The 16,082-nt window shown below is 42.6% G+C and overlaps 1 protein-coding gene across 2 annotated transcripts in view; it reads right to left on the minus strand.

Moving 5' to 3' along the window:
- LOC124619201 (poly [ADP-ribose] polymerase tankyrase) overlaps positions 1 to 16,082 on the minus strand; it is a 301,869-nt gene that overhangs the window by 226,577 nt on the left and 59,210 nt on the right. For both annotated transcript variants that reach the window (XM_047145420.1, XM_047145419.1), the window contains exon 2: positions 13,351 to 13,575. In XM_047145420.1, coding sequence (XP_047001376.1) covers positions 13,351 to 13,575 — 225 coding nt within the window. The remainder of the gene's footprint in view (positions 1 to 13,350; positions 13,576 to 16,082) is intronic.

Raw genomic sequence — 16,082 nt, forward strand, 5'->3', positions numbered from 1 at the left:
TGTGATGAAACAGCCAATCTCTTAAGGGCAGTGGATTCAAAAAACGAAATTATAAAGCTACTTGAAAGTGATATTGGAACACTAAAAACAGAACTATTCACTATAAAGAAAGAAAACGATAGATTAATCCAAGAAAAGGAGTCCTCTGTGTGTGTGTGTGTGTGTGTGTGTGTGTGTGTGTGTGTGAAATACAACAAACAGAAAAGCAAAACGGTGAAAATACAAGTGCGCCTATGAATGCTAAAAACAACAACACATCTAGCATTTCCAATGTCACGACAAACTCAGCAAGCCAAAAATCTGTAGATAAATATAAATGGAAGACAGTGACACACAATAAAAGAGGGCACCACAGCCATGCAAAGGGACAAAAATGAGTTTCTAATACTTGGTGTCTCACTACTGAAAAATATTGCTGTCCTCAATTTAAAATCGACATCAGACCGGGAATTAGAACAAACAACTCGGCAAGTATTTTAAAAACATGGTAAATTCAAAGCAGACAAATACAAAACCGGATTCTGGAACCAAGAATAATTACAGTGGTGTCTTTATACACATTGGAACAAATTCGTTAAGAAGCAGCAGCGACAAAGAAATTATTAACTAAATAAGAAAAATGATTCATTCGGCAAGAAGTGTCTATGCGGGATCCCGGCTGATACTTAGCGGAATCATAAAAAGAAGGTCAGTGCATGACAAATACATCTCCAAAATAAATTATGCTGTCAAAGAACAGTGAGATCGTTTTGGTGCTGTTCTCACAGACCCAAACAAATTTTTTGAGAGAAAACCGACTAGGGATGGATGGCATGAATTTAAACAGACAAGGGGTCCGTAACACTCGGCACAATGTTTACAGATGTCTGCAAAATAATTAGAAGAAAGGAAAACTAATATGGCCTGATGGGGGTGAAAAACCAATTACTGCAATTGAAAAAGCAAAATATAGGAACTATGCAAAAAAGAAGGGACTACAGAATATGCTTTCAGAATGCAGCCCACAACGTATAAGTCAACAAAAGAAAAATATATCTAAAAACAAAGATGATGTGACTTACCAAAAGAAAGCACTGGCAGGTCGATAGACACACAAACAAACACAAACATACACACAAAATTCAAGCTTTCGCAACCACCAGTTGCTTCGTCAGGAAAGAGGGAAGGAGAAGGAAAGACAAAAGGATGTGGGTTTTAAGGGAGAGGGTAAGGAGTCATTCCAATCCCGGGAGCGGAAAAACTCACCTTATGGGGAAAAAAGGACGGGTATACACACACACACACACACATATCCATCCACACATATACAGACACAAGCAGACATATTCAAAGGCAAAGAGTTTGGGCAGAGATGTCAGTCGAGGCAGAAGTGCAGAGGCAAAGATGTTGTTGAATGACAGGTGAGGTATGAGTGGCGGCAACTTAAAATTAGCGGAGATTGAGGCCTGGTGGATAATGGGAAGAGAGGATATATTGAAGGGCAAGTTCCCATCTCCGGAGTTCGGATAGGTTGGTGTTAGTGGGAAGTATCCAGATAACCCGGACGGTGTAACACTGTGCCAAGATGTGCTGGCCGTGCACCAAGGCATGTTTAGCCACAGAGTGATCCTCATTACCAACAACCACTGTCTGCCTGTGTCCATTCATGCGAATGGACAGTTTGTTGTTGGTCAATCCCACATAGAATGCGTCACAGTGTAGGCAGGTCAGTTGGTAAATCACGTGGGTGCTTTCACACGTGGCTCTGCCTTTGATCATGTACACCTTCCGGGTTACAGGACTGGAGGAGGTGGTGGTGGGAGGGTGCATGGGACAGGTTTTACACCGGGGGCAGTTACAAGGGTAAGAGCCAGAGGGTAGGGAAGGTGGTTTGGGGATTTCATAGGGATGAACTAAGAGGTTACCAAGGTTAGGTGGACGGCGGAAAGACACTCTTGGTGGAGTGGGGAGGATTTCATGAAGGATGGGTCTCATTTCAGGGCAGGATTTGAGGAAGTCGTATCCCTGCTAGAGAGCCACATTCAGAGTCGGATCCAGTCCCAGAAAGTATCCTGTCACAAGTGGGGCACTTTTGTGGTTCTTCTGTGGGAGGTTCTGGGTTTGAGGGGATGAGGAAGTGGCCCTGGTTATTTGCTTCTGTACCATGTCGGGAGGGTAGTTGCGGAATGTGAAAGCTGTTATCAGGTTGTTGGTGTAATGGTTCAGGGATTCTGGACTGGAGCAGATTCGTTTGCCATGAAGACCTAGGCTGTAGGGAAGGGACCATTTGATGTGGAATGGGTGGCAGCTGTCATAATGGAGGTACTGTTGCTTGTTGGTGGGTCTGATGTGGATGGACGTGTCGAGCTGGCCATTGGACAGATGGAGGTCAACGTCAAGGAAAGTGGCATGGGATTTGGAGTGGGACCAGGTGAATCTGATGGAACCAAAGGAGTTGAGGTTGGAGAGGAAATTCTGGAGTTCAACTTCACTGTGAGTCCAGATCATGAAGATATCATCAATAAATCTGTCTCAAACTTTGGGTTGGCAGGCCTGGGTAACCAAGAAGGCTTCATCTAAGCGACCCATGAATAGGTTGGCATACGAGGGAGCCATCCTGGTACCCATGGTTGTTCCCTTTAATTGTTGGTATGTCTGGCCTTCAAAAGTGAAGAAGTTGTGGGTCAGGATGAAGCTGGCTAAGGTAATGAGGAAAGAGGTTTTAGGTAGGGTGGCAGGTGATCGGCGTGAAAGGAAGTGCTCCATCGCAGCGAGGCCCTGGACGTGCGGAATATTTGTGTATAAGGAAGTGGCATCAATGGTTACAAGGATGGTTTCCAGGGGTTACAGATTGGGTAAGGATTCCAGGCGTTCGAGAAAGTGGTTGGTGTCTTTGATGAAGGATGGGAGACTGCATGTAATGGGTTGAAGGTGTTGATCTACATAGGCAGAGATACGTTCTGTGGGGGCTTGGTAACCAGATACAATGGGGCGGCCGGGATGACTGGGTTTGTGAATTTTAGGAAGAAGGGAGAAGGTAGGGGTGCGGGGTATCGGTGGGGTCAGGAGGTTGATGGAGTCAGGTGAAAGGTTTTGTAGGGGGCCAAAGGTACTGAGCATTCCTTGAAGCTCTGCCTGGATATCAGGAGTGGGATTACCTTGGCAAACTTTGTGTGTGGTGTTGTCTGAAAGCTGACGCAGTCCCTCAGCCACATACTCCCGACGATCAAGTACCACGGTAGTGGAACCCTTCGTCGGGAGTATGTGGCTGAGGGACTGCGTCAGCTTTCAGAAAACACCACATAAAAAGTTTGCCAAGGTAATCCCATTCCTTTCTCGAATGCCTGGAATCCTTACCCAATCTGTTACCCCTGGAAACCATCCTTGTAACCATTGATGCCACTTCCTTATACACAAATATTCCGCACGTCCAGGGCCTCGCTGCAATGGAGCACTTCCTTTCATGCCGATCACCTGCCACCCTACCTAAAACCTCTTTCCTCATTACCTTAGCCAGCTTCATCCTGACCCACAACTTCTTCACTTTTGAAGGCCAGACATACCAACAATTAAAGGGAACAGCCATGGGTACCAGGATGGCTCCCTCGTACGCCAACCTATTCATGGGTCGCTTAGAGGAAGCCATCTTGGTTACCCAGGCCTGTCAACCCAAAGTTTGGTACAGATTTATTGATGACATCTTCATGATATGGATTCACAGTGAAGAAGAACTCCAGAATTTCCTCTCCAACCTCAACTCCTTTGGTTCCATCAGATTCACCTTGTCCCACTCCAAATCCCATGCCACTTTCCTTGACGTTGACCTCCATCTGTCCAATGGCCAGCTTCACACGTCCGTCCACATCAAACCCACCAACAAGCAACAGTACCTCCATTATGACAGCTGCCACCCATTCCACATCAAACGGTCCCTTCCCTACAGCCTAGGTCTTCGTGGCAAACGAATCTGCTCCAGTCCGGAATCCCTGAACCATTACACCAACAACCTGATAACATCTTTCGCATCCTGAAACTACCCTCCCAACTTGGTACAGAAGCAAATAACCAGGGCCAATTCCTCATCCCCTCAAACCCAGAACCTCCCACAGAAGAACCACAAAAGTACCCCACTTGTGACAGGATACTTTCCGAGACTGGATCCGACTCTGAATGTGGCTCTCTAGCAGGGATATGACTTCCTCAAATCCTGCCCTGAAATGAGATCCATCCTTCATGAAATCCTCCCCACTCCACCAAGAGTGTCTTTCCGCCGTCCCCCTAACCTTCGTAACCTCTTGGTTCATCCCTATGAAATCCCCAAACTACCTTCCCTACCCTCTGGCTCCTACCATTGTAACCGCACCCGGTGTAAAACCTGTCCCATGCACCCTCCCACCACCACCACCACCACCACCACCACCACCACCACCACTTACTCCAGTCCTTTAACCCGGAAGGTGAACACGATCAAAGGCAGAGCCACATGTGAAAGCACCCACGTGATTTACCAACTGACCTGCCTACACTGTGAAGCTTTCTATGTGGGAATGACCAGCAACAAACTGTCCATTCGCATGAATGGACACAGGCAGACAGTGTTTGTTGGTACTGAGGATCACCCTGTGGCTAAACACGCCTTGGTGCACGGCCAGCACATCTTGGCACAGTGTTACACCGTCCGGGTTATCTGGATACTTCCCATTAACACCAACCTGTCAGAACTCCAGAGATGGGAGCTTGTCCTTCAGTATATCCTCTCTTCTCGTTACCCACCATGCCTCAACCTCCGCTAATTTCAAGTTGCCGCCGCTCATACCTCATCTGTCATTCAACAACATCTTTGCCTCTGTACTTCCGCCTCGACTGACATCTCTGCCCAAACTCTTAGGCTTTGAATATGTCTGCTTGTGTCTGTATATGTCTGGATGGATATGTGTGTGTGTGCGAGTGTATACCTGTCCTTTTTTCCCCCTAAGGTAAGTCTTTCCGCTCCCAGGATTGGAATGTCTCCTTACCCTCTTCCTTAAAACCCACATCCTTTTGTCTTTCCCTCTCCTTCCCTCTTTCCTGATGAAGCAACCGTTGGTTGCGAAAGCTTGAATTTTGTGTGTATGTTTGTGTGCCTATCAACATGCCAGTGCTTTTGCTTGGAAAGTCACATCATCTGTGTAAAACAGGAAAAAACCCTAAAGACTACAAACAGTAAAGGCATGAGACTACCTATAGCTAGAGAAAGAGACTTTGAAAGTACTGGTGTAGGGACTGATGACTTCATATTGTTTTGTGTGCAGAGATCACCAAGTGGTAAGATCAGCATCTTTCTGAAAAAAAAAAAAAAAAAACGGCTAACCTACTAAAAATGAATATGAACAAAAACATTGTTATATGTGGAGACTTCAATATTGACATGGCAGAAGAATCAAAACCACAACCAGATTCTGAAGAATTGTTAATACAATACAATATGGAGGCAACAATATCTGCACCAACAAGAGTGAATTCTAGAAGTCACACAGTTATTGACACCATTACTTATATTAGTAGTTCTGACTATGAGTCATATGTAGTCCGAACAGAAGTATCTTATAATCGTGGACAGCTGACCTTCTGCTGCAGAAATAAGGACATAATACCTGAACCAAAAATAAACAACCAAAGAGCATCTAACTTGGAGAATTGACCTCACTTAGTTCCAGTATGATGGCTGTAGAGGGATTATGGGCAAAGAACCATGTTCTTGAAACCGGTCATAGAAGATGAACTGAGGAAAACTATACAAAAATCGAAGTCAACTGGTGATAATGAAATACTGAATCACGTCATAATCTCACCATCAGTGAACAAAATATTAACACCTTTAGAACAATATTAAGCAGGGAAATCTGGAATGCAGCCCTAGATGTGCAGAATGTGAATGAAAAATATGACTCATTTATTACAACAATTAAACACCATTTTAATGTAGCATTCCCCAAAGTAAAGAGACAAGAAAAGATGCAGGAGCAGACAAAATGGACTACCGGTGAAATAATAGAATTGCGTAAGAAGCTGCAGGATCTGAGATGGAGGGGTGAAGCTACAAAAGAAGTATAGAAAAACAATACGAGAGGCAAAATCAAGAGAAATGAATGCTACCATAATGAACAAGACAAAGGCAGCTTGGAATGCAATTAATGGTGAAAGACAAGAAAAAGCTGGATCAAAGAAACAGGTATCAGGTCAATAAAAATCAACGCAGTGGTTACAAATGGTAGAAGAACAGCTAACATACTCAATGATAACTATATAAATGTGGTAGCGAACTTAAAATTGGAAAGAAATAGCCCACAAAGGAAAGTTACAAAGTTATCACAAAAATCAAGCAGAACCATATTCTTGAAACCAGTCATGGGAGATGAACTGAGGAAAACTACACAGAAATAGAAGTCAGCTGGTGGTGATGAAATATTGAATCATGTAATAAAGCAAGTAAGTGAGCAAATAATCTCACCATTGCTGGACATAGCAAACAGCTCTTTCCGAGATGGCATTTTTCCAGAAAAACTAAATATAAGCAGGGTGGTACCAGTATACAAGAAAGGGGATAAGGACAACCCAAACAACTTAAGGCCAGTTTCACTGGTATCAGGTTTCTCAAAAATCCTTCAAATGTTTATGTATAATAGATTAGGTGATTATCTGGACAAACACTACATTCTCATACCATCACAGCACTGTCTCAGAAAGAGTAAATCCACGGCATCCGCATTTGGCAGTCAGACAGAATACACTATACAGTCCTTGGATGAAAAACAAGTTGTATCTGCAATGTTTCTGAATCTTTGTTTTGTTTGTCATATGCAGCCAAGTCAAAATTATAAAACACAAAGACAAAGATGAGTTAAAAAATGACTATGTCAATCCCAATTAACAGAAGAGAAGACAGCTAAAAACAGACATGGAGAAAGGTCAATAAAAGACACTATACAGAAACAAAGGTCCAGAACTAAAAATTAAATGACCTTCGCCATATTGCTTCAACAGATAAAAAGTAAGACACAGTCAACAACGCGTGCGTCGTTTGCTAAAACGGCCAATAACTCAGATGGCAAACCCAAGGTGGAATGTAAATAGTTAAAAAATGAACATTCTGTCAGGAAATGGCAGACAGTTAAAACTTGGGCGCAATGTGTACAATGTGGTGAGGGAGCACCACTTAACAAATGATGATGGCAAAAAAGGCAGTGCCCAATAAGCAACCTAGTTAAAATGACCTCCACCCGGCAGGAGGCCGAGATGAGGTCATCCAAGCCACTGGGAGAGGCTTAGTAATCTGGAGCTTATGCACATGAAGGGATGACCAATGGCAATGGCAAAGTGACATCACCTCCTGACAGACAGCAACGCAGAGATCATCAGAGGGAACATAGGAACTAGTGGGCTGAGGTACGAGGACTGCTGCCTTGGTAGCAGCGTCAGCAGCCTCGTTTCCTGGCAGACCGACATGACCAGGAACTCACATAAACATCACAGTGGCTCCTTCAAGAATGAGCTAGTAACAGTTTTCCTGGACCCGTTGCACTAAGGGGTGGGCAGTGTACAGCACACAGAGACGTTGAAGGGTGCTGAGAGGGTGAGCAAAGAATGCAATTAAAAGCCTGTGTCACCATATGTACCCCGTGGCCTGATACAAGGCGAAGAGCTCGGCTGTAAATACTGAGCAGTGTGCAGGAAGCCAATACCGCAAAACGTCGGTGCCAATAACGAAGGCACACCCAACATCACAGTCGTTCGAGAGAAATCAGCGTCCACAAAGGTACTATCACCAAGTTCCATGAGAAGGTCATGAAACTGAAGGCAATACAGCAAGGCTGGAGTAGTGTCCTTAGGAAGCAAATGAAGGCCAAGGTGAACATGCCAAGGTGGTGAGGTGTTCACACCCACCGGGAAAGTAGCAGGTAGTTTGAAGTTAAGCTGCCAGATCTAGTGCCAAAAGCGGAATCCAGGAGGTAACAGAGAAGAGGGAAGTGCCCCATACTGGCGACCAAAGGAGTCATCGATGAAGGAGGCATAAGAAGGGTGGCCACGCTCTACAGACAAACAGCATGCATACCTGCTGAGGACAAAGTCACGGCGGTAGGACAATGGTAGTTCAGTACCTTTAGCTTATAGACTCTCAAGTGGGCTAGTGTAAAAGGTGCCAGCAGCCAAACGGATGGCATGATAGTGGACAGTGTTGAGACAGCGTAAGAGGGATGGATGTGCAGATGCATCAACAAAGCAACCTTAGTCTAAAATTCGAACAGACAAGGGACCAGTACAAACTGAGGAGGGTGATTTGATCTGCACCCCAGGAAGTATGAGAGTAATCCCAAAAGTAAGGTCTCCAATTTTTTTTATAAGTACACAGACCTGTTTATTTCTACAATGGTTTACATCAGTTTACAGCTTGAACATTTAGCTATTTTTCGACACAATCACCATTTCTGTCGATGCATTTTTGTAGACACTGTAGCAGTTTTTGTATGCCCATGTCATACCAGCTCCCCACCATGTCGTTCAGAAAGTTATGAACCTCTAAGTTTCCCCTCGTCATCGGAGCTGAATCACTTTCCGGCCAAATGTTCTTTTAACCAAGGGAACAGGTCAGGACTGGGCGCCAAGTCAGGACTGTAGGGTGGGTGGGTGATTATGTTCCACTGAAACTGTTGCAGGAGAGCAACGATTTGTCGAGCGATGTGTGGGCGAGCGTTGTCATGGAGAATGTGTACGCCCTTGCTTAACATTCCTCTTCTCTGGTTCTGAATTGCCCATTTGAGTTTTTTCAGAGTCTCACAGTACCTGTCAGCGTTAATTGTGGTCCCAGCGATTCAGCTCCGACGACGAGGTGAAAGAAGAGGTTCGTAACTTTCTGAACAGCATGGTTGCGAATGTTGCATTGGAGGAGAGTCATGATGAGGAAGAAGGGGTGTCACCTTGGTGGCTGTCGTGTGCCAGCCTGTGAAGACTCGCTGCTACAGGGCACAGAAGCAGGAGGATCCTGCTCCACGAGGTCCACAGAAGCATCAGCTTCCTTGTGCTAACGGTCTGTGGAGTCCAATGCAGAAAAATGGTTAGTGGTGCGAACCGGAGACACGAAGGCCAGCTGGGCAAAGGTATCAAGTGGTGACACCATCGTAGAGGATCTCCGTGTCAGCGAAGGAAAAGACCACTTGCCTTTGTTGTACTTTCTCAAGCTTTCCCTGTTAGCAGAGGAAGACACAGGTGTTAGTTGGCTGTAGGGACGTAGGAAGTCTTCATGGGAGTACTCCTTCTATCCATTTCAGCCTGTTGGTTGTGTAGCCGGTGGCTTTGCTCCTTGAGGTGAGAGTGTGGTGGCTTGTTGCACAGCTGGACGAGGGGACAGCGATGCTACCTTGACACAGGATGATTTCACAAACTCAGAGCTGAATTTGAGGTTGCATGTCTGTGTGGCCATGTCCTTCATGCAGTGAGAGGTACCAAGAACAAAGCTGTAAGTGCCAGACAGTAGAACACAGGGTTTGTCGCTAGCCAATAACTTGCGAGCGACCGGGTAAGGCACTTTTTCCTTTACCCCGATCTGCTGGACAGTCCGCTCATAAAGATACATGGAACAATCTCAAGAGGAGGTAGCATGGCTGCCATTGCAGTTGATACAGCAGGGAGAAGGAGGTGGGCAATCACCCTCGTGCGCATCCCTACCAAAGATTATGCATTTGGCTGGGTGTTGACAAGATGTTCTAAAGTGGTAGAAATGATGATGCTGGTAGCAGCACATCGCGTTCTGAATGTATGGTTGGACTGCGATAATTTCATAGCCTGCTTTAATCTTGGACAGAAGCATCATTCTATCAAAGGTGAGAAAAAGAGTGTGTGTGGGTGCTAAGGAGAAATCTACCTTTCTCATCACCTGATGGGTGGCAATGACACCTTGATCAGAGAGGTATGATTGGATTTCGATCTCAGTCAGACCGTCAAGCAGCCTAGTATAAATAACACCAAGGGAAGAATTCAAAGTTCTACGGGCCTCGACACGAACAGGATAGCCGTGGAGAAACGAGGTAGCAAGCAGTTGAGAATCAGAAGTGGTCTCCAAAAGCGAAGTGCCATTCTGTAAACGGGAGCAGCAATACCTCTCTGAATAATAACGGATTTACCGTTGCAAAGTATTGACCGTGTTCAGAATATGAAACCATGAGGAACCGTGGTACAGCTGGAAGGGTCTTTGAATTGTTAGCCTCATTCCATTTACATTTCATAGACATTGATTGTCAAGATGACTGGCTCATTGCGAGAAAATCCCCCATGATTGCCAACATCTCTGATAGCACACTCCTTCCAAATGGGGGCTCCCTTCACAAGGGGGTGCACTCGTCTAATGTGACTGTTCACACCACAGGTCACACCTCCCAAACACCTGACAGAGGAACCAACTGAAAATTTGGGAAGGTAGCAGCTCAGGCAGTCACCCCTCCCTAGGCCTGTCCCGTATCAGAGAGTATGTGCGAACTCTACTTGTTGACCCGGGGCTGGGAATTACACGTTACCCAGTCACTTGTTACATGTCAGATGTGTGGGCCGGCCTTCAGGAATGCACAGGGAGGAAGAAGAAAAAGAGGAATCTCAAACTCTGAAGTGGAGGAAAGATAGGAGAAGGGAAACAAAGAAATGAAAAGGGAATGAAAAACAGTGGCGAGACTATTCTTATGTCAGTGATGCAAAATGCGGAACATTCCCAGTAACACCCCAGACGTGTTTGCCAAGGGAGGGGAAAAAGAATAGCAAGAGGATAGATACGCAGCACGGAAGGGAAAAGATGCTGCAAAGGCTGGGGCCCCGTGGTAGCCAAGCACAAACCTGCTGAAAAGTGGCGAGCCCCCTGGGGGTTTTCTGGATCTCTCCACAAGATTCGAAACTGTTGTTGTTGTTGTTGTGGTCTTCAGTCCTGAGACTGGTTTGATGCAGCTCTCCATGCTACTCTATCCTGTGCAAGCTTCTTTATCTCCCAATCATCGAAACTATTGACTACGAAATACTGATAAGAAAATTGGAAAACTGTGGTATTTGAGGGCAAGCACATAAGTGGATAGAATCATACCAATGCAACAGGAAGCAATATGTATCAATAGGGGGTGCATATCAGTCAGAATCCAAAAGCATCTAATATGGAGCGTCGCAGGGATCGGTAATGGAGCCATTGCTGTTTAACCCATCTGCTAATGACCCAGGCGTTGAAGAGAAAGAGAAGAAAATATTGTATCCAGATGACATGACTGAACAATGACCAAACTGTGGCACAGCATGAGAGACAAGTATACATATCAGCAAACACCACAGCTCAATGGCTCCAGGAAAATGGACTTGCTATAAACCTAAAAAAAAAAAACTATGTATGCAGTGTTCAGAAATAAAGAGAAGGCTGTGCACATGGTTTTTAAAGGTGGATGAAACGAGACTAAAACAAGCATAATCCACTATTCTTGTGTATTATTGTGGATAACAAGCTGAAATGGAAACAAAATATTAATTCTGTTTGTAAGAAACTCAGCTCTGTCATATTTTTAATGAGGCAGCTAGCACAGTATGCACACAAACAGCTTCCGTACACAGTATTCCATGGACTCTTTGAACTACACCTGCGGTATGGAGTGGTAGTGTGGGGAAACTCAAACATAAATAGGGTGTTCACATTACAAAAAAAAGAGGTCAGAATCATATTAAGAAGAAAGACTTCTGAAACATGCAGAAACTGCTTCAAAAGACTAGGCATCTTAACTTTTTCCTACTTGTAGATATATAAAACTATACTGTATGTCACAAAAGATAGTGCAGAGTGGACTACAAATGCTAGTGTACACACCCACAACAAACGTAGGAAGAATGACATACAAAGCATGCCCCATCGACTGACAATGCTTGATAAAGGACCCCAGTACTCAGGTGTCAAATTACTAAGAAAAGTCTGTCTAAAAACTGCAAGACAATGTACATGACACTAAGTTTTCAAACAACCTAAAAGACTATTTGGTGGAAAAGGAATTTTGCAGTGTTGATGAGTACTGTCCACGTTAAATTTGTAAATATTGTTAATTATAATCAATGGCATTAGGATAGTAAGGAAGTATGTGATAAAGAAGGTTTCTGTATTCTCCGATATTACATGTATTTCACTGTACACCATGTAATCCTACAGGATCAAATAAAATTCAATTTAATTCAATCTAAGGGATTCATAGAATGAAAATGAATACGTTAAGAGTTTTATGACCCACCGACGGAATAAGCATTACTTTTATTCCATACGACAACAGACTGTCTATTTAAACATATACTATCACACAAATGCAAATATTTTCTTGTAAAATATACACATTTCTTGACAAAGTAATATTTAAATAACAGGGCACCCAGGTCACTCATAGTGTATTTACAAAACAATTCTTTGGCTCAGCACACTTGTACACAGACCAATGACAGAGGGCCTAGCCCCACATAGGCATTAGGCATAAATACTGGACCCGTTCCGCACTGAATTCAGCCTCTGGGAGCACATGATGAAGGGTGTGAGTTGCGCGATCGAAACATCGTGCAAGTATGATGCAGGTTACTGGCAGAACACCCGATTTTCTAAGATGACATTTTGAATCATATTTCAATTTCCGTAAAGCAAATTAAAAGACAAAGAAGAAAGAAAGAAGATTAGGATGTAATGCCCTGTTATTAACAATGGTGCACACACCTGAACTGGACTATGGTGGAGAAGGAAACTGACCATAGCCTTTTCAAATAACTCATCCTACCACTTGCCATGTGTGATTTATGGAAATTAAAGAAAACATAAATGTGAATGGTCAAACACGAATACAAGCCAAACTCCTCTTGAATGGGAATCGAGGGCTTAAACATTGTCAACCCTCACTCAATATTGATAACATTTATTTAGTTTACAGCAAAATACATATTTCTTGGAAATCTATGAAGAACAAGTTGAGGTGCTCAGAGGAAACTTCATACATCTATGTGCAAATAAAATTATGAATATATCTCAAATTCTACAAACAAATCCACAGCAGTTTGCAATATAACTAAAAGGGAAGTGAATTTTGTGGGTTGTCAGATTCAGCTTTCCATTAAGCATTTGCCTTTTAACTCATCTTTCCAAAAAGTTATGTACACTAATCTTCTGTATAATTACAAGCAGAAGATTTATACTGATACTTCTGACTATTTTATGATATGGCACTTATAAAGCAAAAAAGGTTTTACAAGCTTCAATTTGGAGATACAGATTGTTAAATAACAAGCTGAATTCCAAATGACTACTCTATTTGTAAATTCTGTATAGACATTCAAATTCACAAAAAAACTTACCAATACAGACATCCACTTTTCCCTTAATTGCTGCCTCATGAAGAGGAGTGTAATTCCAGTTGTCTCGCGTATTTGGATTTGCACCTGCTTCTAACAACAGTCTCACGACATCAGCATGTCCAAATGAGCATGCATTATGCAAAGGATGGAGGCCACCATCATCACGTGCTTGTATGGATGCTCCTGCAGCCAATAAGAACTCCACCACATCTCGGCGACCATAGCCTACACAAGTTTGTTTCACATGAATGTCAATAAAGCAGTAACATCACAAAGATACAATGTAACTCAACAGGAACATATGAAAAACTGAAAGAGGGGATGAGAAGGGTATAATGACATTATTGTAATGATGAAATTATTAATATTTTTGAGCAAAACAGTCATAATTTCTTAAACTGGTGTGTTACTAATAGTCTAACCTCCATAAAAAAGATGAATGCATATGTAGTGTAATGAAAATCAGCTGAAAGTTCCATCCTCATACAAGGAGATCTATGAAAAGCTTCCTCGTATACACAAATTTCTGAATGTTGCAAAATTTTATTTCCTATATTAAGAAAAAGTAACTGGATCTGCATAATGTGGCATCACCCCTATGAAACAGCACTCAAATCTTTTGTAGGTTCCTGAACACAATGTTCACCTTCTCTTAACCCCCCCCCCCCCCCCCCCCCCTCCGACCCAACCATCCTTGATCCTAAGAAAGATCACACCGCAACCAAGACCTGTGACAGTACTTATTTTAAAGCCCTCCCACATTTTTAACAAAATTCCCTGAGCATGCAAACATCTATCACGCAAAAGAAAAACTCAGAAGACATCTGATGAATCTCCTAGACACAATAACATAATAGATCAAAGATTTGTAAATTTAGTTATTTGTATGTGTCGTGGACAATAGTAATTAAATTAAAAACATATTTTATTTCTTGTATTTATCTAGACCAAGCACCATATACAAAATTAAAACGTGATGCCTAGTTTCAGTTGACTGAGCAACCACCTCACTCATGGTAAAATGTGTGTCAGCATATAGTGCATTGAAACCCTGCAAAGTCTATACACAGTGGGTCCCACATTTGTTAGGACAGCTTGTATGAAATTCCAAACTGCAATGCTGTCTCGTGGCAAGCTGCAGTGATATAATCCCCGGAGTTTCAGAAACAGCTGTGAACACAATCGCAGTGCCAGTGTTGCTACAGCAGGCATTCTGGCTGTGAATGTAACAGTATATGTCGGACATCAAGATTTCTTGAATTTTCCAGCTTTTTTGGGCACAAATTCATTAAATTCAACCCAAATACCAAGAGGCAGGTTCCTGGTTGCTCGTCCATTATGACAATCCAGCCCACAAAGCAAAGATTGTGTACAAGTTTTTGACCACCAAATAGATCGGTCCTGGCTCACCTATCGTATTCACCAGATATGGCCCCAGCCAACTTCTGGTTGTTCCCCAACTTAAAGTTGGCAATCAAAGGACACTGTTATGATGGAGTTAAGGACATATAAGACAAGTTGACTGCAGTACTGAATACAACTGCAAAAAAGGACTACAGTGACTGTTTCATAGCACTTTTAAAATGATTTCAGTTGTGTTTTGATCCAGGGGGAGAATATTTTGAATAAACACAGTGATTTTGTGAAGGTAATCCATTACTTTTATTTTTCATTTTAACAGTCCTAAAAGAACTGGGCACAATGTGTACACAGCTGGGAGCCATTTATGAGAATGAAGGTGACTATCAGATACATCATCACAACTGCGTTCGTTACAAGTGCAACATGTCAGGCAGTTTACAAATGTAATACATTGTTTTCAGTGAAAAACATGGGAATATGTTTTCCATTTACATTGTTTTTCAAGTGACAACGTTGTCCATTATAGGCTGTACAATATTCAACTTTATTTATTAATGGTCTACACAGAAATTTTTATCATTATCAAGTAACTTACGAACATACCAAATCACAGATACATGAAACATAATGTACTGAACAGTAAACCCCATATCATTTTGTGATCAAACATCAAAATTATTCTCATGGTATGTTCACAGACAAGCTGAAGTACAAAACAGTTGTCCTGAAATGCAGCACACACACACACACACACACACACACACACACACACACACACAAAGTTGCCCCATGAGCGAACTAAATTATTTATGAGGTTGTCTCTTGCATTATTCTTACATTACCCTTAGTTAATTTTTAATGTTGATTTTATTGTCAACTTGATTCTTCACATCATTTTTAAGAGGTCAAAGGTTTTTCACAGCTCAATACTTAAACCTTTTCTGTGCTACACAAAGGCTGAAAGGCGGATAACTTACGCTATTGCTTCTATTTGTATTAAATTTATGAATGTTATTGTGGCTTTCAAACTGTGGTAAGATGTTAACAACAAACTTCATTAACATGTAAATGTAATATGCAGCTGTTATCAGTGTGTCCAACTGTTGAAAGAGATTCTAGGTGGACACTAAACATTAACCTTCTTATATGCCTCTGTGTAATGGAGACTTTCATCATCACTGAAGAATAGCATTAGAATATAATGCCACTAGATATTCAGTGAAGCTGAGAAAAGGAAGTAACCTGTTTCACAGTTTTATCTCCAAAGTTTGCTATTATCTGTAGTGTAAAAGCTGCATAGCTTAGCCCTTTGTATCCAAAACAATATCAAAATGAAATTGGCAAAAGGAAACAATTGCTTTACAGAGGTG

Source organism: Schistocerca americana, chromosome 6 (genome assembly GCF_021461395.2).
Source record: "Schistocerca americana isolate TAMUIC-IGC-003095 chromosome 6, iqSchAmer2.1, whole genome shotgun sequence".
Classification (NCBI taxonomy): Eukaryota; Metazoa; Arthropoda; class Insecta; order Orthoptera; family Acrididae; genus Schistocerca; species Schistocerca americana.